We start from the raw sequence: 23,032 nt of genomic DNA, 5'->3' as shown, positions 1-23,032 counted from the left end.
TTAAGCCCTCAAAACGCAAAAACGGGGAACACACAAAAAATCACACGTGACAAACATAACTCAACCTCTAGCGAAGCGCCAACAAACCACAATAGGATCGAGCTTCTGGCAGAGCCATCAAAAATTGCAAAAAAGAAGGCAAAGCCTCCACTAATTTTTATCCATGAGAAGATCTCAAGCGCTCTAGTGACTCAACTGGTTGACGTTATTGGAAATAACAATTTGCACATTACTCCTCTAGTAAAGGGCACAATCCACGAAATTAAAGTCCAAACTAATACGGAAGACAACTACAGAGAGCTAACGAAGTATTTGAGCCCGAGGTGACGCCCGAAGAAATTACGGACGTGCTTTAGGATTTTCGCTAAATCAGTTTTTTACATTCTAAACAAAGACAAGAAGTCGCAATCACTTTTTAAGGTTGAGCTCGAGCCTGAAACCAAGCACCTAGAAAGAGACGAGATTTATGCAATCCAAAAGCTACAATTTTTTTTGCATCGTAGAATCACAGTAACAGGCCGCATAACTGCAAAACTGCTGTGCAATGTACGAACCGTCAAGAATATGGCTACACCCGATCTTACTGTACACTGCGCACTGTATGCGTAATTTGTGTAGATCTCCCCGCCTGGACACACTGCCCAGCAAACAAGAACATAACTAGCGAGGAAAGGTGCGGAAACTGTGGTGGTAATCACACAGCAAACTACCGAGGCCTCCCTATCCAAGAAGCTGGAGAGTCGTCTCCAGCTACGAACCACTAAATTAATGAGCCAATAAGGAATGCCCACATTCGCCCCATCAAGCACAAACCAAGAAATCTTCTTACCCAGGCTTCAAGAACTGCCTCCGGGTCCATCCCTTTTAGCACTTTTAACAAGTTACGTTTACTCACTTTACGCTTACTGCCCTCATCCCAAACTACACAAACAAGAATCCCAACACCTCCAACAACTTACACCGAGTCTGGCAAATCATCAGCCCTCAGAACAAAACGAAACGATAATATAAGCTATGATGTACACCCTGCAAAAAAGCATGAGAACCAGATATTATATGATGCGAAACTAAAACCTCCTGATACAAATGCTTGTATCACAACAGTCTAAATAAATGATGGCTTCCATACGAAAAGCTAAGTGTGTTAATGGTGTTTCACAGCGATGGAAAAAATCATTCATCATAATGATTCCTAAGCCCGGAAAGGATCCGACATCTGCTTTGTCGTGCAGACCCATAAGCTTACTTTTATGTCTCTCAAAACTTTTCGAAAAATGCCTACTGACCTGGCTCAACCCGTACCTTAGAGCTCACAACATAAAACCAGCACATCAATTTGGTTTTTGCGAAAACCATAGAACTATAGAACAGGTTAACCAAATAACAACAGAAATAAGAACTTAATTCGAGATCCGACAATCCTGCACAGCAGTTTTTGGGGACATATTCAAAGACTATGTACAAGATCAAGCTAAAACTACCCGTGTAAACGCTCACGCTACTTAAGTCATACCTCTACGAAAGGAAGTTTGCAGTTTGCAATACTGCTACATCCAATGACCACATTGAAGCAGGGGTCAACCAAGGTAGCGTTCTTGGGCCAACTCAATACCTCATACACACAGCTGACCTACCAACAAGCAGAAGTCTGACAGCATCCACCTTTGCCTACGATACCGCCATTCTTAGGCGTTTCAGATGCACAATTTAAGCATCAGCGCTACTTGCTCTTCACCTGGTGGACGTTGAGAAGTGGCTCTCAAATTGGCAAATAAATTTAAATAATCAATAAAGCAAGCCCGTCACCTTTACTTTAAGCAAGCAAGATTACCCATCACTTTCGCTAAACAACATATCGAGCAACTTACCGAAAGTAAAAGAGCTAACATACCTGGGAGTACACCTCGACAGACGTCTCACTTAGCGCAAGCACATTGAAGCAAAAAAAACCCACTTAAAACTCAAAGCCAAAACCCTGCACTGGCTGATCAACGCACACTCCCCGCTAAGCCTGGACCACAAGGTACGACCCTACAACTCGGTACTTAAACCGATTTGGAGCTCCTTTCCTCCTTGAAGTTTACATTGTTTACCTTAAGAACATCATACAATTTTTTTGAGTCTTCTTTGGAAAAAACGTGGTTATGTTCCGGCTGAATTCCTCTAGCTCCAACTGATAATATGCAGTTTTTAGGTCTAATCTTGTGAAGTGCTTTCTTTTATTTCGTCATAAATGCCGAAATCAAACGACAAGCTTAAGGAATTTATCCATTCCAGTCAGCCTCCAAACTGATTATCCGAATCAGCGCTTAAATATATTTTCATCGAGTTCATTGGCCGGATAGATATTGAGGAATATATACTTCGCTCAGTAGAAGTCCTCTCCACTTGGGGATTCATTTTGAACCCAAACTGAGTTTTGCGTGTCAGACATTTCTCGATCAGGAGGAAAAATAAAATACAGCTTCCAACCGCGGCAGTGAAACAAAACATCTTTTACTTTTCCCGCAAAAAAAAGTCAACAAGCGTCGCCTTTAGCATTGTTGCTGTTGAGAATGGTAACTTGGTATTTTTTGTATTATCTTACTTATCATCTGTTCAGACGGTTAAGTGTGCGTTCGAAAGCTGGTCCCTTTTTCTTGTAAGTCGGCCAATAAATTTTATTTGAAATAATCCCGTGTATTATAAACCATCCACATAAAGTAACCTTACAAGTTACTTAGCGTGATCCATTCACCACCAAAGAAGAAGAAGATCCTACCTCGGACTTTCAAGCGTATTAAGAGAAGTACATACACGCTTTAGTCTTATTTACGTGCACATGCTGCACGTTAAGCGTCAAGCTGATGGTCATATTGCTGCAGCACCAAAACGAGTTCTTCCAGTGCTTATCTAAAAACGGGTCAGCTTTCTTGACCACACCTCCGTCTGCCGAAGGTCCACCATCCGCAAAAACCCTTTGCCGAGAATCCACTTTAAACCCTTTGGTGGAGACTAAAAAGAATGGCCTGATTTTAAGGGTCTATACGAAGGCACGGTCATTTGAGAAGATTCAAAAAGCTGCAAATCTTCTAAGCCATTACGGAGGCTGCTTATGATTCAACATTGGCCCTCCTTAATGAACTCTAGGCTCGCCCAAGACTTGTCGTGAACTCGTTGCTGGTCAACGACGAGGTGACATATATTCGCAGATTGTCTGATGAAGCCAATAAAATTATTCGTGGACTGGATGCAATTGGAGATACCATCCGTGACTGCTAGGTAATTTATCTAATATTGGCGAAAATCGACACCGAGAGCCGGTATCGCCGACCATTAACGATCTATTCAAGTTTCTCGACGCTCGTTGCGACGACATTGAACTAAGCCATGCCGCAGGCTCTCCCAATTTTGGGTCGGACAAGCCACTCAACCCGGAGCGCATACTTATCGCAGTTCATCCTGGGGGTCTTCCGTTCACTATCAAAGAATCTAGTTTCAGGCATATCTTCCATCAAGGGTCAAACTACAAGAATTTACAATCACCTCCAAAATTCTGCCGGATTTCTACGAGATGCACATGCTTACATATTTTCGTTAATGCTACACACAGCTGATCAACGCATGGCAGACCTGCCAGCTGTTCGGATACGTCAAGCATATCCATGTCCATTTAAGAATGTAAGAAAAGAATACAAGTGCTCAAGGGTAGGAATCTACGAAGAGAAAAGGGATAAATCTGCCTATTCGTCTGCATAATAACTTCCGCAATTCATTAGGAGCTGAACACAGATCTCAGCACAGAAACATTTCTAGCTGCACTTCGTCGCTTTATATCTCGGCGAGGGAAGTATGGTCACATATACAGCGATAATGGTCGCAACTTTATAGGAGCAAAGAGGTCACTAGGCTAGATGTTTCAGCTCATCATGTCGCAACAACACAAGAATGAAGTCATCGAAGCCCTGGCCATCAAAGGCCAGGTGTGTATTCGGCCACACACACCCCACTGGGGAGGAAAATGGGAATAGAGATATTGGTGATCATCAAGGATCCGAATACACCCCTGGCACTCGGAATCTTGCGCGCGTGATCGATGAATATCCACCCAGCGACGGACACAATACATTTTACGGTTTTAACTTTTATATGTGCTTACATAACGTTCGTGTGTGTTACAGAATCCCCTTTTTAAATGATACTAAATAATAATAACACCAAATTGCAGACTCCCAAAAAAACTGTGATCCCGTCAAAATGTTTATGAGGAAGACAACCAATATGCTACCCTTAGGGTTAAGGTAAGCAAGAACGCACAAATAGGTTATGAAAATATATGATCTATTTTATGCGGAAATGCAAGTTTTAAAATATTAACCAATAGGCATAAGCTTACAAAAATCATTTAACTAAATAGATACCGCGACAGATTTAGCGAGAGAAGAATGAAGTCCGAAAAGGGAAGAGCGCTGCAAGGTGCTGGCAATTTGCTCCGAACACCTATTTTAGAGCTGATCCTGCAGTGGATAATAGTAGATAAAATCCGACAAAATCCCAGACAAGGTGTTAAAGAGCAAACACTAATAAATACTGGCAGTGAGTTTACTTGGACTTGCCTTTACTTAACACCAAATGGTAGATGCCGAGTTAGTGGGGCCGCGCTCTCGTCAAGAAGATGCTTTACGAAGCGAAAATATGTCACATTTCGGCATTAAGAAGGCAGTGGCTAAGTTTAAGAGACGCTACTTTTGGATCGGGCAAACCGGTGACGTGATTCTTTAAAAGCTCCCTATCTCCTCCACTTGGATCAAGGTCGCAACTTGGAAAAGATACGCACGACGCCGCTATTCCCTCAATCGAACGGAATAGTTAAGACGTATAACCTGATACTTCTGAAATACTTGGCAGAGTTGGTTGCCAACGATCAACGCGACCGAGATCAAATGCTGTCACTATCTCTCTGGGCCTATCGATCTGCAGCGCATGAGGCAACCGGGTTTTCACCACTATAGATGGTGAAAAGGGAACACCGGCTCTCAGGCGAGTTGTTACACGGCCGGGCATTTCCATGTCCGGAAAGCTACCTTGCTTTCGTGAAGCAATGGCAGGAGCGCCTCTACCGACGAAGCAGATTGGGTGCTTAAACCTAATGGGAGCCTCTAATGTTAACAAGTTACGATATGCCCTGCGTTCCCAGTAGATTTCGCTGTGGGAGAAGGGGTTTGGCTTTGACAATGTCCTAAACTACAGTCTGACGTCTTGGTCTTTCCATCGTCATCTTATCTTGTCATTCTGATCTGGTATACGAGATACGCCGACCCGGGAAACGAGCAATCAGGATCGTGCATGTCAACCGCGTGGCTCCACATCAAGACCAACACCCAAAACATCCAGTTAACAACCATAATACTAATAATGCGAACAACGAATTCCAATATGCCGGCTCATCGTCTGCAAAAATTTCTTCTCGCGCCGATTTGCCAAGCATAACCTTAAGAATCTTTTTGACTCTAGGTAGGCCAATTCGACCAAAAAAACATCGGCCGATGTTTTGGCCTATTGGAAGAAGCGAAACCTCCGTCGATACTCTGCCACCAAGTGCCATGCAGCCGACAGCTCGAGACAGTATAGGTAGTTTAGTTGCTAAATGAATTTAAATGAATAAAGCCGTTCTAACGTAAACAAGTCCCACTATTTTTATTTTGTTTACACGCCTTTAATTTACAAAGGGAATTGGAAGACAGGTTAGTTTTTTTTTTGCCACTTCGCAAGCGCACTGCCATCGTGCAATGTCACCGATGCCAGCAGTTTGGTCACACGGCTAAATACTGCCGTAAAGCTCACATATGTGTGAAGTGCGGTGGAGAGCATCCTGCCAAGGAGTGTACTCGACCGCGCAGTGAGGAATGCACTTGCTACAACTGTGGTAAACAGCACCCAGCCAACTATTCGGGCTGCACCAAGTACCAGGAGTATCTGCAACGCTCGAGGCCGAAGAGTAGACTTGGAAGCAAAACCGAAGGTACGGGTAGAAGTTTGCCAAGCTACACCACCGGAAGCAGGGCGACTGCCTCCTTTCAAGGCGGCGTTTCCTATGCAGACATAGCAAAGCAGCACCAGCAGCACTGTAACGACAGGAGCCGCAGCCGACAAAGGACGACGAGAGATCAACTCCAGCAGCCGACGGACACCAGCAACAACAACGAAGTCATCCTCAAGGCACTGAGTGATAGCATTAACTCCCTCCGGGCGCTCCAAGAAAAGCAGATGGAGCTTAAGATGATGATGCTAAAGCAGCAGCAACAACAGACACAGCAGCAGGGGCAGATTCTTAATCTGCTTACTGTCCTCCATGCGCAGCAAGCCCCATAATGATGCCGCTGCGCATCCTAGTGTGGAACGCCGATGGCGTATCCACGAAGTTGCCTGAAGTGGAGTGCTTCGTGCAACGTCATGAAATCGATGTGTTACTGCTCAGCGAGACACACTGCAAGGGGACAGAGGCGACAGAGGTAGCTTACACTGCCAATAATCCGAGTGCTGGCAACGCCAAAGGCGGGGCAGCAATGTTGATCAAATCTAGCCTTGCCCACTTCCCGCTAACACCAATAGCCACTGAGAAGGTGCAGCTCGCGCCGGCGGCTATTGAAACGGCACTTGGTCCTATAAGCTTTGGAGCGGTCTACTGCCCACCGAGATTTGCATGGACTACGGACGAGTTTAAGGATATTTTAGAAGAGTTCCAGACGAAATTCATCGTTGCGGGCGATTGGAACGCCCCTCAACACTACCTTAAGCTCTGGTCAGGATGTTGATGAAGCTATTGAACTGCTCACCAACAATATCAAGTCAGCAGCTCGACTGGCAACTCGCAGCATATCTCGGCAGCCCGCGGTAGATTGAATCCCAATAACCAGGGAGATCCAGCTGCTCATAGCTGAGAAGAGGCGCTTACGCACTAGGTGGATGAGGTCCCGTCACCCGTTGGACAAGACGGAATGGAATCGAGCGCTGAGTAGGCTCCGATGCGCGCTGGTGCGGCACAAATCCGCATGGTTCGACGAAAGGCTTGCCAATACTGGAGTAGAAAGCGAAGCGACGCATTCGCTGTGGAAGGCCACGCGCGCAATCAAAAGGCGTTGCATGAGGAAGGCGCCTTTAGTCGATAGCAACGGGACATGGTGTCGGACCGACTTGGAACAAGCGGAGGTATTCGCTGCGCACCTCGCTGAGCGATTTCAACCATTCAACCTTGCCAGCCTGCAACAGGTTGAAGAAACTCAGGAGCGGTTGAATCAAGCGCTTCAAATGGACCTGCCAATCACGCCGTTTGAACCCTGCGAGGTAGCCGAAGTCATTGTGCGCCAGAGTAACAACAAAGCACCAGGACATGACGTCATCTGCAACGCCACATTGAAGGCCCTGCCCAGTCAAGCGATCCTCTACATAACGTTGGTTTTCAACGCTATTGTGAGGTTGCAATACTTCTCTTATCAGTGGAAGCTCGGGATAATCTCCATGATCCACAAACCTGGCAAGCCGGAAAGGGAGCCCGCCTCCTACCGGCCGATCAGTCTCCTCCCTTCAATTTCGAAGGTGTTTGAGAGAATGATTGCTGTCCGGATTGTAAGGATTATGGAAGCCCAGGGAATTACCCCTGAGCACCAGTTCGGTTTTCGTGCTGGCCACTGTACTGTCGAGCAGCTCCATCAGATCGTCGAGCAAATTCTGACTGCCTACGACAGCAAGGAATATTGCAACAGCCTCTTCTTGGACATTCGAGAAGCGTTTGATCGAGTGTGGCACATTGGACTTCAGCTAAAAATCAAGCAGACGCTGCCTGCTCCATATTATGGGTTGCTAAAATCGTACCTGGAAGGTAGGAGGTTCGCTGTGCGCTTCCATTCAGCAATTTCCACCGAGCACAATGTGGGAGCTGGTGTTCCACAAGGAAGTGTCCTCAGCCCCCTGCTCTACTGCCTATATAGCCACGACATGCCGCAGCCGGATGTAAGCCTCTACGGGAATTCAATGTTGGCCACATTTGCCGATGACGTGTGCGTCACCTACAGGTCCCGATGCGAGCACGACGCAGCGGATGGTATACAGGACTTTGCAGATCGATTCTCGGAATGGGCAAGACGTTGGAACATTGGCATAAATAGCAGTAAATCCAACAACGTCTGCTATACTTTAAAGCGGAGAACGCCACCGCCCGTCTACATCGAGGCACCCCCTGTACCACAGCCGAATGCAGCCAAATACCTTGGAGTGCTTCTGGATCGCAGACTCACATTTGCCAAGCATGTGACCGACATTAGAACGCGCCTACGTGCTAAGGTGGCGAAGCACTACTGGCTACTTTGTCCGCGCAGTAAATTGTCGCTTTCCAACAAGCTGACAATCTACAAGCAGATTTTAGCTCCAAACTGGAAGTACGGGTGCCAAATCTGGGGCTTGGCATGCGACAGCCAAATCAAAAGGATCCAGGCTATACAAAATAAGGTCGCAAGACTCATCACCGGATGCGAGTGGTTTGTGCGAAACACCACCCTGCACAGAGACCTGAAACTCGCAACGGTATTTGACGAGATAAACCAGCACTCGAGCAGATACCATGACAGGTTGGAGCGCCACAGAAATCGGCTGGCCAGCGCTCTAAATAGATCTCGCCCACTAAGAAGGCTGAATAGAAGACAACCGAGGGATCTCATATCCCGATCTCCTGTGACAAGGGTCAGCAGAAGCTGACGCTTATCATAATTCCTATATGTTATTTGTGATTGTTATGTAATTGTAGTAAAATTATTGTAAAATAGCAAAAACGATACTGTAGTTAGCAGGCGCGCCCAAATGGGCTGAATTAATAGAAAATAAGGACACAAAGGGGCTCCAAGTTTCCCCGTATGCCTTAATAATAAAAAATAAAAAAAAAAAATAAAAAAAAGTTTTTCATTGTATTTTCCTTTTTTCTTTGATGTTGTTTCGATAAAATATGATATTTACAGATTTCTGTCTATGTTTTCGTTTTGAAGATACCAGGGAGCACCAGTAATAATGCTCAGAATGCTAAACTGTCCTCGCTGTAATTTGTTGATATTGCTTTTCGATGCATTGCCCGGATTCAGAACTGTATATGGGTCTTAGAACGGATTTATACAAAAGGACTCCAGGCTTAAGGGAGATCGAACTTTTATAAGCCAAAGTTTATACCTTGCTTTAAATTTTACGTCCGTGGTTCTATGTGTTTACGCCATGTTATCCATAACAAAGAGCGGTTATTATTATGTAATTTTCTAGCTTTTAGTTGATCTTTAATAACTTCCGTTATTTCGCGTGGCCGAAATTGTGTTTACGCCATGTTATCCATAACAAAGAGCGGTTATTATTATATAATTTTCTAGCTTTTAGTTGAACTTTAATAACTTGCGTTATTTTGCGTGGCCGAAATTGTGGTGCTATGTCACACGCGGTTAAGAGTAAGTGAGTTAATAAATGACTTCTTTGTGCTGATAGGCGTAAGTTTCTCGATTTACCATAGTTGTGCATCGACTTCTTCTTTTCTACTAGTAAGTCTGCGTAAGATGGCGTTGACATTTTTTTAGCTGCAAATAGTGTTGATTCTAGAACTACAACAAAGTGATGAATGTATTGCTCGTTTACCACGGCCGCCCAAAAAGACCCAGGTAGAGGTCAGATGAAAGTTCTGGAAATGCCTCAGCTGTGATACCACCCCTCAACACAGTACTCGCTGAAAAGAAGAAGGGTTAAATCTTGATCCTCAGAGGGAGGAGCGACATCATCTGAAATCTCTATAGTACTCTAGGATTACACAAACCAATACTAAGAAAGCTAACAAACTATTAAAAACATATTATAAAAAAATTAAAGTTACCAAAAATGCATAAAAATAAAAACGCGAATTATTTTTATTGTATTAGCTGTTACTTTATTTCGGAAGATTATTTTTGACACTTATTTGCTTAACTCAATTCTATCCTAACGAAATCGAACAAAATGATCGCTTGCACTTCAGATTTTTACGAATTCCGCTCGCTTGAGGAAATGGTGCAGACACTAGGACAGCAAACATGACTATGTTGCGCAAGTGTAAAGGATGTGGGGCCGATGACCGGTTGTTGCAAGCTTTGCGAAGTTAACTCTTCCCCCCATTAGTTTATGCATGTGTTCAAGCATTTTCTCAAAAGTATGAAATTTTGGTGAACTGGGGTAGGTTGCCTTTCTGTTTTGGCAAATTTTCTTCGAGTTGGATATTTGCTGCTGGGGATGGAATACGACGACTTGTTTTTTTCGTTGAAGAGATGCAGGACGTATGTCATAGTTACAGCCAAACAGAATAAACATTGCAGACACAATTCTTGCAGAGGCTGCAAATTTAACAAATTGCTGGTCTCGTTGTAGATGTGGATTATGTTTTCCGGTACATAGTCGATGACTTGAACATTACAATGAATACAAATACAGCATGCACAGCTGAAATTTATACAATAAACAACAGAGACAGTATGCAAGTACAATATGGAGTACAATAGTCTGATGGGCCACGATTTCGAATCAAAGTCTTGCGTTTTTATACCCGTTACTCATAGAGTAAAAGGGTATACTAGATTCGTTGAAAAGTATGTAACAGGTAGAAGGAAGCGATATAAAGCATATTCTTAATCAGGATCAATAGCCGAGCGATCTGGCCATGTCCGTCTGTCCGTCCGTATGAACGTCAAGATCTCAGACTCTACAAAAGCTACAAAGTTGAGACTAAGCTACAGACTCCAGGGACATAGACGCAGCGCAAGTTTGTCGATTCATGTTGCCACGCCCACTCTTACGCCCACAAACTGCCCCGTCCACACTTTTGAAAAATGTTTTGATATTTTTTCATTTTTGTATTGGTCTTGTAAATTTCTATCGATTTGCCAAAAAACTTTTTTCCACGCCCACTCTAACGCCCACAAACCGCCCAATGCTGCCACGCCCACACTTATGAAAATGTTTTGAAATTTTTAATTTTTGTATTGGTCTTATAAATTTCTATTGATTTGGCAAAAAATTTTTTGCCACGCCCACTCTAACGCCCACAAACTGTCAGTGCTAAAGAGCCTCTTTCTCACTTTCACTAGCTGAGTAACGGGTTTCAGATAGTCTAGTTTCCGCCCAACTGACCGAGGGATGCTGCCGTGTACCGTGCGGCTCAATTTGCGAGAATATAGACGCAATACAGACAAAAGTACCGAAACGAGGAAATGTATAAATATTAGTAAGTTCTAATTATGATTTAAAAAAGTTAGAATTGATTGCTTCCAGAGCGGCAGAGAGTCATCAGAACATAATAGTCTGCAGGAGTCGTGCAGCTCAAAGTTTAATCTACAATCCTTTGGGATTGGGGGTAAGTAGTTTCAAGTGAATCAGCTTGGAACAGAAAAGTTTAGCATAAAGACTAACCAAGTCGTGTCTATCAACTTCACTACTAATAAAAATACAAAGGAAGACTATTCGTTCTGGGGTTAGCTAGGGAAGGTAAATTAATAAACATTAGTCAAATAAAATAAGAAGCTAATATACGGTTTGCATCCCAATTTTGGGCAGCGTAAGGCAAACAGTAAAAAATTTTTTTAATCCAATTCAATGCGGTTCGAGTGAACTACGTATTGTGGGCTTAAAACAGGTGACCCATACTCAAGAGTCGGCGGAATAGCTAAATGTATAAGGTTTTGGATCAGAATGCCTTAAACTTTTTTCAGAAGGTTGCGCTCGTAGAAAGGAGGCACACGGCGATACTTATCTGGCTATCTATAATGCTGTTGAACCCGATGTTAAAATCGAGCTAAAGATTGTGCCAAAGGAGACAATAATATAATTCAGACACTAGCCCAATTGATACTCTATGGTTGAATGCAAAGTGAGTCGGGATCAGGTTGCGAAATGGCAACGAAAAGGAGTATTACGCAAGTCGACGTCGTAATTGCCAGTAGAGTCGTCATCGTCAAAAAGAAAGATGGATCCAATAGAGTCTGCGTTCACTTTCGGCCACTTAACGTCAGGGTTTTATAAGACTGCTCCCCCTTACCGCTTATGGAGGATAGCCTCAAAAAACTGCAGCCACCGATGTTTTTTGTCGTCTTGGATTTGGAGAACAGTTTTTTTCACGTCCCGGTAGAAAAGGAAAATACACAACATTTATAACGAAGGAACGCAAACCTTTAACAGCCGCTTACCAAGTTTTTGTAAGCCGATGTAACAATGTAAGCCGATGTAAAAAATATATATGGCTGACATTACCATATACATAATGCTTGGAAAAGCTTAAATTAATCCTGGAGGTAGCTGCTCGCATTTCACTCATTATATAAACTGTCAGCGGAAAATAGGAACGTACAAAGTTCCCGTAAATAAGTTGAGCAGAATTAAAGTAAAAAAAACATAGTCGAGAGTTGTAGAAAGCCGTAGTCAAAAGTTGTAAAAACCGTAGCAGAAGCAGTTATAGAAAGCCGTAAGCTAAAGCCTTAGCAGATGCTGTTACCCAGTACACCCATCGTTTCCAATTTGCCTTTAAGTCGTCTCTTACTGCTTATGACCACTCTCTAAACTGAGTATTTTAACTATTCATTGTTATTATTACATAAATACTCATATAATTAGAACTATTTATATATTTTTTTTTAAGTATTTACACCCATTACTCGTGGAGTAATAGGGTATACTAAATTTGTTAAAAAGTTTGTAACAGCCAGAAGGAAGCGTTTCCTACCATATAAAGTATATATATTCTTGATCAGGATTAATAGTCGAGTCGATCTGGCCATGTCCGTCCGTCTGTCCGTTCGTCTTTCCGTCCGTCTGTCCGTCCGTCTGTCCATATAAACGTTAGAAAGTTGAGATTAAGCATGCAGACTCCAAAGACGCAACGCCCATTCTAACGGCCACCAAAATGTTTTGATATTTTTCCATTTTTGTATTAGTCTTGTAAGTTTCTATAGATTGTCACTTTTCCATTCCCACTCTTACGCCCACAAACCGCCCAAAACTGCTACGCTCACACTTTTGAAAGATGTTTTGATAGTTTTTCACAAATTTGTTAGTCTTGTAAATTTCTCTCGATTTGCAAAAAAAAATCCTTCATGATCGGCTACGGAAACTATTTGATTCATACATATGATATAAACATATCTATAATGTTTAAAAAGAAAACCAAATACAAAGCTAAGCTTAGCGAATTTTTGGTATTCTATGGGTACTAACAAAATCTTTTGTATTCTAAGAATTATATTTTAAAAACTCTGCACATTAAATGACAATGACATATATACATATATATATATATACATATATATTAATCTGCTAAATTCTTTTTTCTTACATATATAAACAATGTTAACACTATATATACTTATACACTTTTAAAAATTATTTACATTTCAATTTGCTGCACATCAGAGCAAGGAGGCAGGGATACGAACACTTGTAGCCCTTGATGATCAAGGAGGTGAGTTTCCAAATAACAGAACAATATATCACAGTTTTTAACATACAACTGAATTTTTCCCAATTATTTTATTATACTAGGTATGACATAACACGAAACAAAATATTCTGGTTGCAGCGGTAGAACATTTTTCTGTTAAGGCCTGAAACCGAAGTCAAATTATACGCCAAATCGTTAGTTAATACAATTACATTTAGAATTTTGACTAATTTCTACGGTTTTTTGCAAAAAAATATTTTTTTTTTAGTTTAGTTCACGTAAACATTATTACGGCTTATTTTCGTTTAGACCATTATTTGTCAGTCATGCTTTTTCGAACTGCAGAAGCATTTTTGCTCATTGTGAAACTCTTTGTGCTGAGTCTATAGAAAAGCCTTTTGCAATGCAAAAATCTTGTATTTTGTGATGCGGGAAACTAAAGTTGCGGTGTCAGTGATCCCTTCGTTCGTTAAATATGCCCCACGCGAAAGCAAGTGAAATAAAAATGGATAAGAAACTATTGCATATCACAACAAACGCTGAACAAATTTTTGCATTAAAAAAGAAAATCAATATTTTAGTCAACTCATCAGGTGGGATTCGCCCGACTGGGGGGAGTCGATCAAATTAGGCACTCGGCCACTGCCGTTGTGGAGCATATCCAAGAGGGGCACTGTGAGCTTAAAGTCTGTAAAGCAGTGTCAAATAGTGAAACCCTTCAATATGTCCAAATTTGATTTTGATATAGCAGAGCATGTAGCAGCGGCCCAAAGAAATGAGAAATGCTCTACATTGCTCAATAGATCAATTTAGCGACCTTTATGCATCGTCCTCTAACAATACAATACATTACGAAAGATGATGAAGAGCTACATCTCATTGTAGCCCACATCTACAAACCGCTATTGCGCCCCAAGAGGCATTGCGCTTTCATACAGAATGTTGCGGTGGTTCTATCCAAACTCAGCAAGCAAGTTAGCAGGAAGCCAGACAAACCAAAGGCCATAGCAACATTAGGGTCCATATTCATTTCAGCCACTGCGAAATTTTCATAACGATCAGCAATGGCAGCGACAAGAACAAATATTCATGCGAATGTTCCTTGTGACTCAGCTTGAGAAAATGTTCCAAATGATGGTGTCCATGATGACGCTCATTACTGGCCCAATATTTCAAAACGCGCCAGAAAGTGCACAAGCAATCACTGACCTTCTCCCCGTTCATCAAACCAAACCATGAGTCAAATTAGACTCAAAGTCGTTGTGTGGAACACCTATGGGCTGACCAACAGCAAGGAAGGGTTTTGGCGGACTGTATCCACAGAACAAATGTCCAAGTCCTTGCAACCTACGCATTAGGATCATTAGTGATCGATTTTGCCATCTTTCGCTCTGAGCTTATTTCCATTCAGGAAAGCTTGGAACTATGTTCTAACCAAATGAACTAAGTACTGCTGCTCACAACAAACGCCACTGAGCTCTTTGTTCGAAATATCCACATCGCTGCCGAGCCCTCAATAAATCCAGTAGGCCCACCCCATGCTCTTTTAAAGCAAGAGGTCCTGGTTCTGGTGAGGTTAAAAAGAGTCTGGCGATGCAGGTTCTTGCGTTCGGGGCGAAATGATGGTCGAAGTGAGAGGTGAAAGAGCAACCTTCAGATGCAGTCGAGCTGGCGTTTCGCAAGGGGCCCTATATTATAAACCGGGCCCCTTCTGGCAACGTATGCTGACGACACAGCCTTTATAGCAAACTCGCCGTGTCGATTCAAAACGTCTACTAAAACCAAAACCTATTGGGTCTTCAAAGCCAGTAGACGCTTAGGTGGAAAATATGCCACCTGCACTGCAAATTTTTTCTGAGGCGCAATATCCTCCCTAGGATTAAACTACAGAACACGCTCATCCCTTGATTGATTGACGGTAGACAAACACCTCACGTGGCAGCATTGCTCTACAGAGCGATATTGTTCCCTTCAATGACCTATTGTGTCCTAGTATGGCCGTCCGACTCTAACATAATGAGAGTTCAATGGGTCCAAAGCCGAGCGTTGCGCAGCAACACCAACGCGCCCTGGTATGCGAAAATGTTAACATCCCTAACGACCTAAACATACACGCGGTTAGGGAGCAGATCAATCGCTACAACGAACGGCTACAGGACCACACCAACCACCTATCTTTTTCGCTGGCTAACCGGAACAGGCAAAGACTGAAGAGGCACCATCCAGGTGACCTTTGGACAGGAGAAGGCCAAAGAAGGCTAGTGCTTCACAACTATTAGTTAATCTAAATTATTATTCAAATTCCTTGCTGTTAATGTTCCATGATACATTCGTTGCTACAGTGTTTTCCTACGTTTTAAATCTATTCAGTTGGTTTCTTAACGTAACATAAACCAAGAGAGAATGCTATAGTCGAGGTCCCCGACTATCTGATACCCGTTACTCAGCTAGTGGAAGTGCTAAGGAGAAATTTAAACACTAACAGGTTTTGGATGTTTGGGGGCGTCAGAGAGTGAAAAAAATCAAAACATTTTTCAAGAGTGTTGGCGTGGCAGCTTTGGGCGGTTTGTAAGCGTTAGCGGGCGTGGTAATAATGAATTGAACATTTTGCGCTGAGTCTATGTACCTGGAGTATGCATGATGAATCCCAACTTTTTAGCTTTTATAGTTCCTGAGATCTTGACGGACGGGCAGACAGACGGACATGGCCAGATCGACTCGGCTATTAATTCTGATCAATAATATATTTACTATATATGTGGTCGGAAACGCTTCCTTCTGCCTTTTACATACTTTGCCTTAAGTTTAAACAATTCTTCTCTTCAATTTTATCTAAAGTATCGAAATAAAAGAGATATTTTTCCATAACTCTTTAAAAGTTAATGGAATTATTTCCGAATGAGGTGGATGGGTACAATACATTGGGAAATAGTTTATTCAATCGCCGATATTGGTAAATTATTAAAGAATTTGGAAATTACTATACTTTATGCAAAGGACAACGTGGTTGATAGTTTTAGCTTTTCATAAACAAAATAGGGACACTTCAAAACAAATTGTAAGATACTAAACCGTATAGAGCTGGTAACAAGAACGTTTTTTCCAATAACCCAATATAAACAAGAGAGAAACCCACTTACGCCCAATAAGGTTTACTGAAAAGTTACAATTAAAACTACGTCAGCTAAACCTTTTACAAGTAGGAATTTAAAAATAATTCCTTTTAATAAGTAAATCAACTGGTCATTTGAAGGGTTTCATTCGATTAAATACAATATTTAAAATATAAAAAGTCTTTCGTACGCCCTTTTTGTAAGATCATAAGACTCTTAAGATTCACATATAAAACCAACCAGAATCTAAAGCAGGGGAAAGGGTACTACCATCTCGTTAAGTCAGACGGAACGCAACAAAGAAAATGCAAGTCGACAATAAACGAGTGACCGATGACCAGCTCAGCGGCCGCAATCGGTCACATAGAATTCCTACTCCAGTAACGGGCACAGTTCACCGAAGGGGTATTGACTCCCAAAATAGGAGAAATTTAGAAATATGACTCATAGGTGGGAACACTTGTCATAGAAGACCGATGTCCGAAGTAGCCCAGAAAAGGCTCTAAGTCGGTATAAAAAGACTTCATCCCACCGATGAAGTATTCAATTCTCGAGATTCCATTCTAGAGATTCCGTCCTCGAGATTCTATTTTCTCCACAAAACCCCTGGATACCAGGACTTGCAAGATTGGAAAAATCAATGTCCGGCAAAAGGAATACTACTGAAGGAAGAACTACAATCATATCGGCTGCGCTAAAATATATAAAAGAAGTCTCAAGATGGGCGGCAAGGAGTCCAAGGAATCCGACAATACCACAGTGGAATTCATCGACCACAAAGATGAGATCCTAGGCGGACAACATACACTTGAGCTCATCGCAGTGTTGTTAGTGTTTCTGGCAATATTTAAACAAGTAAGGATTTACATACGATACGTGCAGCGGAGCTATGCGCGACTTCGAACAAAGCAAATGGCTAAAACTTTGATTCCCTTTAGAAACCACAATGCTTGCATCACAAAAACCATGCACCTCAAGACCATACTCTGCGCTAAACACGAACCGAGGGAAACTAACATGACTTATTATTTCAAAACTGCGACATATATCAAGCCATTTCGTGTTATGAGTTTCCGGGAGGCTTTCATCCCAGGACAACTTTTCCTTGCAGAGCTGCTCCAAAAAGATTTTACACCTTATGATTGCCGGACCGACCAGGCCGAGAGGATCGTAAAATTTAGCGATCGCAGACAAAACAGAGCGCCTGCAGGGTCTCAATGGCGACTGAAAGGCAGAGAACGAAAACAATAGCTGGTCGGAGGCGGGATCCCAAGCGAGACCTAAAGTTTTGGTGAAATCGCTACCATCTTCAAACTTCATGAATGACTCCTTGTGCTCGGCGGGTACACCCTCCAGCACAAGCGGAATGTTATAGCACCATTTTCTTAGCTTGAGCTTGCCCTTCGCAAGAATGCCAGCCGTCTGCTGCATTATGCTGTTAGCATCCTTTATCGTGCCGGAGCCGGAGATAAGATCATCCACGTAAAAATCGAGCCGAAGGATTTCTGATCCAATGGGAAACGATGCCTGCTCATCGATTGAGAACTGCTGCATAGCCCTTACGGACAAGAAGGAGGCTGGTTTGGTGCCGTAGGTAACTGTGTCGAGTTTGTATACTGGAAGGTCATCGATCGGGGAGTCCCTCCATACAATGCACTGCAAATAGGTATCTTCTTGCGAGACCCTTACACATCGGTACATTTTACATATGTCTCCTGTAACGGCAACTGGGTGTGAGCGAAATCGAATTGGGATGTGAAATAGCTTGGGCTGGATGACCGGGCCAGCCATTAACACATCGTTAAGCGAGTAACCAGTGGAAGTGGCAGCTGATCCGTCCAAGACAACGCGAAGCTTGGTGGTAGTACTATCCTCCTTCATGACGCAGTGATGTGGTAAAAAATATCGGCACGAGCTGACCTCGGAGGCAGGCACAGGCGACATATGTCCCAGATCACGATATTCCTTCATGAACGCCGCATATTTAACCCTCAAGCCAGGGTGCTTTGTAAGCTTCCTTTCCAGCGACAAGAATTTCCGCACAGCCTGAGGATAGGAATCTCCTAAAGAATCCAATAGGGGTTTAGCGGCAAACGTACCAAGTAATCGCCAGCTGGCAATCGGGTGTAATTTTTAACAAAGTGGGCCTTGCAATCTAGCTCCTCCTTAGTGGCTTGAACTATTGGGCCGGGACAATTTTCTACCTCCCAAAAGCGCTGCAGAAGTGAATCAAGTTCAACATCAATGCTGTTTTCCTTGCTGGCTGAAGAAGGAACGCGTGAAGCTATTAAGGCGCTACCGCAAGGGCGCGCGCAGCCTCCAGACACAACCCAGCCCAGACGAGTTTTTTGAAGCAGTGGCAGTCCTGGCAACAACTTTATCTGACCTACGCACAGCAGCTCATAAAACAGGCTAGCTCCTATTAACAGGTCAACACAGTGAGCTTTATGAAATTCCGGGTCGGCGAGCTGCAGGTTTTCTGGAATCTTCCAGTCCCCAATGTCCACATTTAAACTTGGCTGGCGATCCGTGATATTGGGAGCGATAACTGCTGTTATGCTCGTTGAGAAATCCGAAGTGGCAGACCGCATCGCAATTCCTACCGAGAATCCATCAGTCGCGAAATTGGAATCCCCGATTCCAGTGACGGAGCCGGACGACCTCGACCTCTTAAGTTGCAGTTGATTTGCAAACCGAGAGGTGACCAAGTGCAGTTGAGAGCCAGAATCTAACAAGGCCCTGCAGGGAACGAACAGTCCCGACCGATTCTGCACTAGAACGGTTGCAGTGGCTAGCAGCAAAAGGGCAATTAGAGTAGAAGAAGTCGAAAGCGGGGAAGAAGACTCAGTGTGGGAGCTTGAAGACACCGGAACATGTGGCTGCGAGGAAGGCGGACCATCTAGATGGAGCAGAGTATGATGCCTGATTCCACAGGTGCGGCAGCGGCTCAAGCTGCGTTGCCGTAACTGATGACCAGCGATTTGCTCAGTGGTGCCCAAACCCTTCAGCGCACGAATGTGAGCGTTAAACTTGTCCGACAATTCCCGAAGCGATGCCACTGAACCATTCCGTACTACCTTTAAACCCAGAATCTTGGTGATGTGCGCCTGAGAAACGAGGCGCCGATAATTTTCTGTTAATTTCTGTTTGAGATTAGTCTACTGCACATTTTTGGCGGCTGCATGACCCAACAATCACTTTTGTTTATCATCTTTTAAAATGGTAGGTACTTTGTTTTGTCATTAGAAAAATTAATTTTTAAAAATTCCTTAAATCAAAAGTATGGGAGATATCGTTTGTTTGTCGATCCAGTACAAAGGTGGTGGGGGAACTGACCGGAAATCGTAAAATCGACGCGGCCGACATACTCAGGCATGCTGCTGTTCGAATACATTTTTTTTGGCATTTGAACGACGGTGAGTACAGACGTGTTTCTTTTTAGATACGAGTAGCTAGCGAAAATGTGAACAAGACGAGCGTCGGCTCTCTTTGCAACGCAGCAATGCATTATTTTTTTTCGTCTCGCAAGCCGATGATCGAGCACTCCTCTGCCTGCCTAAAAAATGCAGCAACACAGGCCATTGCACATTGGGCCAGCAAACCGATTTTTCGACGAAAATTCAAATTTTTCATAAAAAGTAAACCTCTTTTAATAATAAAATTAGAACAGCATATACTTCGACTAAAATGAATCAAAAGATTTTAATTGTTTTGATGCATTCCTGAAATTTTGGCAGCCCCTATAAGTCAGCTGTGTGATTGCATGCGTGCGAAACTAAACAGCGCAGGTAAAAATTTTGTTGACTTGCGAGCGTGCCAAAATTTTTGTGGTTTAACCAGTTTTCACAAAAATTATGGAAAAGAAGGACCATGGTATGTAGAATATTTGTATTAAAAAAAGTTCGTTAATGTTTGTTAATGCGTTTTTTGTGTGCGTTTATTCGTGTTGTCCAAAAGTAGAAAAAAGTTAACCTGCTAATCCGTCTTTTGTAGAGTATAACTAATTTTGTGCCAATTTGTGCCAAAGAGTAATTATGTGTCATTATAGTGCAAAGTGTGTATAAACTAATTTTAAAAATCTTTTTGCTCCTTTTTGCTCCGATGTGTATAATCCTTAATATTACAGCTGTGGTTGAGTTGGCTAATGAGCAACTGCTTGATATCTACATACAAAACAATCGTAGCGCATCTTCCGTTTCGAGTTGGATTTATGATGAACTGAAAGAATTCCACTTAAGCACGGAGAAAAAGATTGAAATCAATACCAAAGTGAGAAGCTTTCACCTTTACATACAAAAGAATTTGGCAAATTGTAATAGAAATATGGCCAGATTTAAGACAAAGCATACCAAATGGCTTTCGTCCAACATGGTTATAACAGTAAGTTCATTGTTGTCTTCAAATCCAAAGCCGTCTACATCAAGACGAGTTGGACGCCCGCCTAAGCTACTAGCTGAAATGTTAGGTCTTGATTCCTCATTGCATATTTTAGCAATATTTTAATTGCTATTTCTTGTGACCTACCAATTGATCCAACACAATTAAAAAAATTATTGCCAGAAAACCATTACTATATGTCCTTGTATCCACGGTTTCCAATGTCGGCAACGGTCCATAAAGTGTTAATAGAATACCAAATAATAGAAGCATCAATCCTTCCATTAGGTGTTCTTGGCGAAAACGCCGAAGAGGCTCGCAACAAATACTATAAGAGTGACAGGAGGTTACATGCTCGAAAGAGTACACGGCAGAACAACATGGCAGACGTTTTCCACAGAGCAATGGATTCCTCAGATCCTCTTGTGTCGAGCATCTATCTAACAAAAAGATTGGGCCAGCAAAATAAACTACCCCTACCAGCAGACGTAATCGAACTTTTGAAATCACCAAACTTGCTAAATCTTGTTAACAATGTTCCCGATTTTGATGCTAACAATAGTGATAGTGATTCAGATCCTGACTCTGAAAATCCGTTTTCAATAGATCTTGATGAAGAACACGACTTTAATAATTATTTTTATATGTAAACAAGAGAGAACGCTATAGTCGAGTTCCCCGACTATTTGATACCCGTTACTCAGCTAGTGGAAGTGCGGGAAAGAGTTTTCAACACTGACAGTTTTTGGCGGTTTGTGGGCGTTAGAGGCGTGGCAAAAAGTTTTTTTGCAAATCGATAGAAATTTACAAGACTAATACAAAAATGAAAAAATATCAAAACATTTTTCAAAAGTGTGGGCGTACCAGCTTTGGGCGGTTTGTGGGCGTTAGAGTGGGCGTGATAAAAAGATTTTTGGCAAATCGATAGAAATTTACAAGACTAACACAAAAATGAAAAAATATCAAAGCATGTTGTATGCTTAATCTCAATTTTCTAGCTTTTGTAGTTCCTGAATTCTCGACGTTCATACGGACAGACAGACGGACGGACAGACGGACATGGCCAGATCGACTCGGCTATTGATCCTGATCAAGAATATATATACTTTATATGGTCGGAAACGCTTCCTTCTGCCTGTTACATACTTTTCAACGAATCTAGTATACTCTTTTACTCTACGAGTAACGGGTATAAATACTTATTTATAGTCATTTTGAATGCATTGTTATATTTTAGTTATTAATATTAAGGTTATGTGTTAAAAAAAAATTAATGAAAAAAATTTCTGAATTTAACGAGTGCTAGCATTATTAACTACCGTCCAATTAAGAGTAAGAGGAAACATATATCATATGGGCGACAATAAAAACTCTGCAGTAAACAATTCAAACCGATATGCTATCTTGGCTGATCCTGCGACCGAGCAACCCAACGAAACAACGGTCAAAAGATTTTCTGCAAAAACAGCCATTATTATTTTAAATAAAGTAAAAGTTCCATAGCCACTATACCATCTACAGTACTTGCTACATCGGAGGATCACCGTGGAGGAGCCCCACAAACGTATAAATCCAGTTCAATGTACTAATTGCCAAGAATACGGCCACACCAAGGCTTACTGCACCCTTAAGTCCATATGTGTTGTCTGTAGCAAACCTCAAACACAAACTGCCCCAAAAATAAGAAAGATATGTCTGGGAAGAAATGCAGTAACTGGGGAGAAAAACATACTGCAAACTACACAGTTTATAAAGAATTAAAGAGCCGATACAAACGTATTGCCATATCACATACATACAACAACGACAATTTCTACTCTCCGTAACCGATGTTTTTATTACCCTTAACTATTCCAAGCCCTACTCCTAGAATTTCTTCCGGACTATAAACCACCGCCACCGACAAGAACTGCTCATTACGATCATACATTGACAAATATCCAACAGACTCAACAAAGTGGCATCGAAGCTATGATGATATCCCTACAGCAAAGTATGAAAGACTTCATGACGATCATGCAAAATACTTTGCAAGAGCTCATAAAAAACCAAAATATCCTGATATCTACAAAATCCCCATATG

General features: G+C 42.3%; 1 protein-coding gene and 1 long non-coding RNA gene across 9 annotated transcripts in view; both read left to right on the top strand.

Annotated features, from left to right (window-relative positions):
* LOC6540108 (synaptosomal-associated protein 25) overlaps nt 1-23,032 on the top strand; it is a 189,782-nt gene that overhangs the window by 33,938 nt on the left and 132,812 nt on the right. For 5 of the 8 annotated variants that reach the window (XM_039374343.2, XM_039374341.1, XM_039374347.1 and 2 more), the window contains one exon: nt 13,432-13,480. The exons of the other annotated variants lie outside the window; for them this stretch is intronic. In XM_039374343.2, the coding sequence (XP_039230277.1) occupies nt 13,432-13,480 (49 nt within the window). The remainder of the gene's footprint in view (nt 1-13,431; nt 13,481-23,032) is intronic. 8 annotated transcript variants of the gene reach the window in all.
* LOC120321545 lies at nt 19,396-21,399 on the top strand. Its single transcript, XR_005561204.1, has 2 exons — nt 19,396-19,794; nt 19,854-21,399. It is a non-coding gene; the product is annotated as an uncharacterized LOC120321545 (long non-coding RNA).

This window comes from Drosophila yakuba, chromosome 3L, assembly GCF_016746365.2.
Source record: "Drosophila yakuba strain Tai18E2 chromosome 3L, Prin_Dyak_Tai18E2_2.1, whole genome shotgun sequence".
NCBI classification, from domain to species: Eukaryota; Metazoa; Arthropoda; class Insecta; order Diptera; family Drosophilidae; genus Drosophila; species Drosophila yakuba.
Note: the sequence above shows the minus strand (reverse complement) of the source record. Positions and strands in the feature narration are given on the sequence as shown.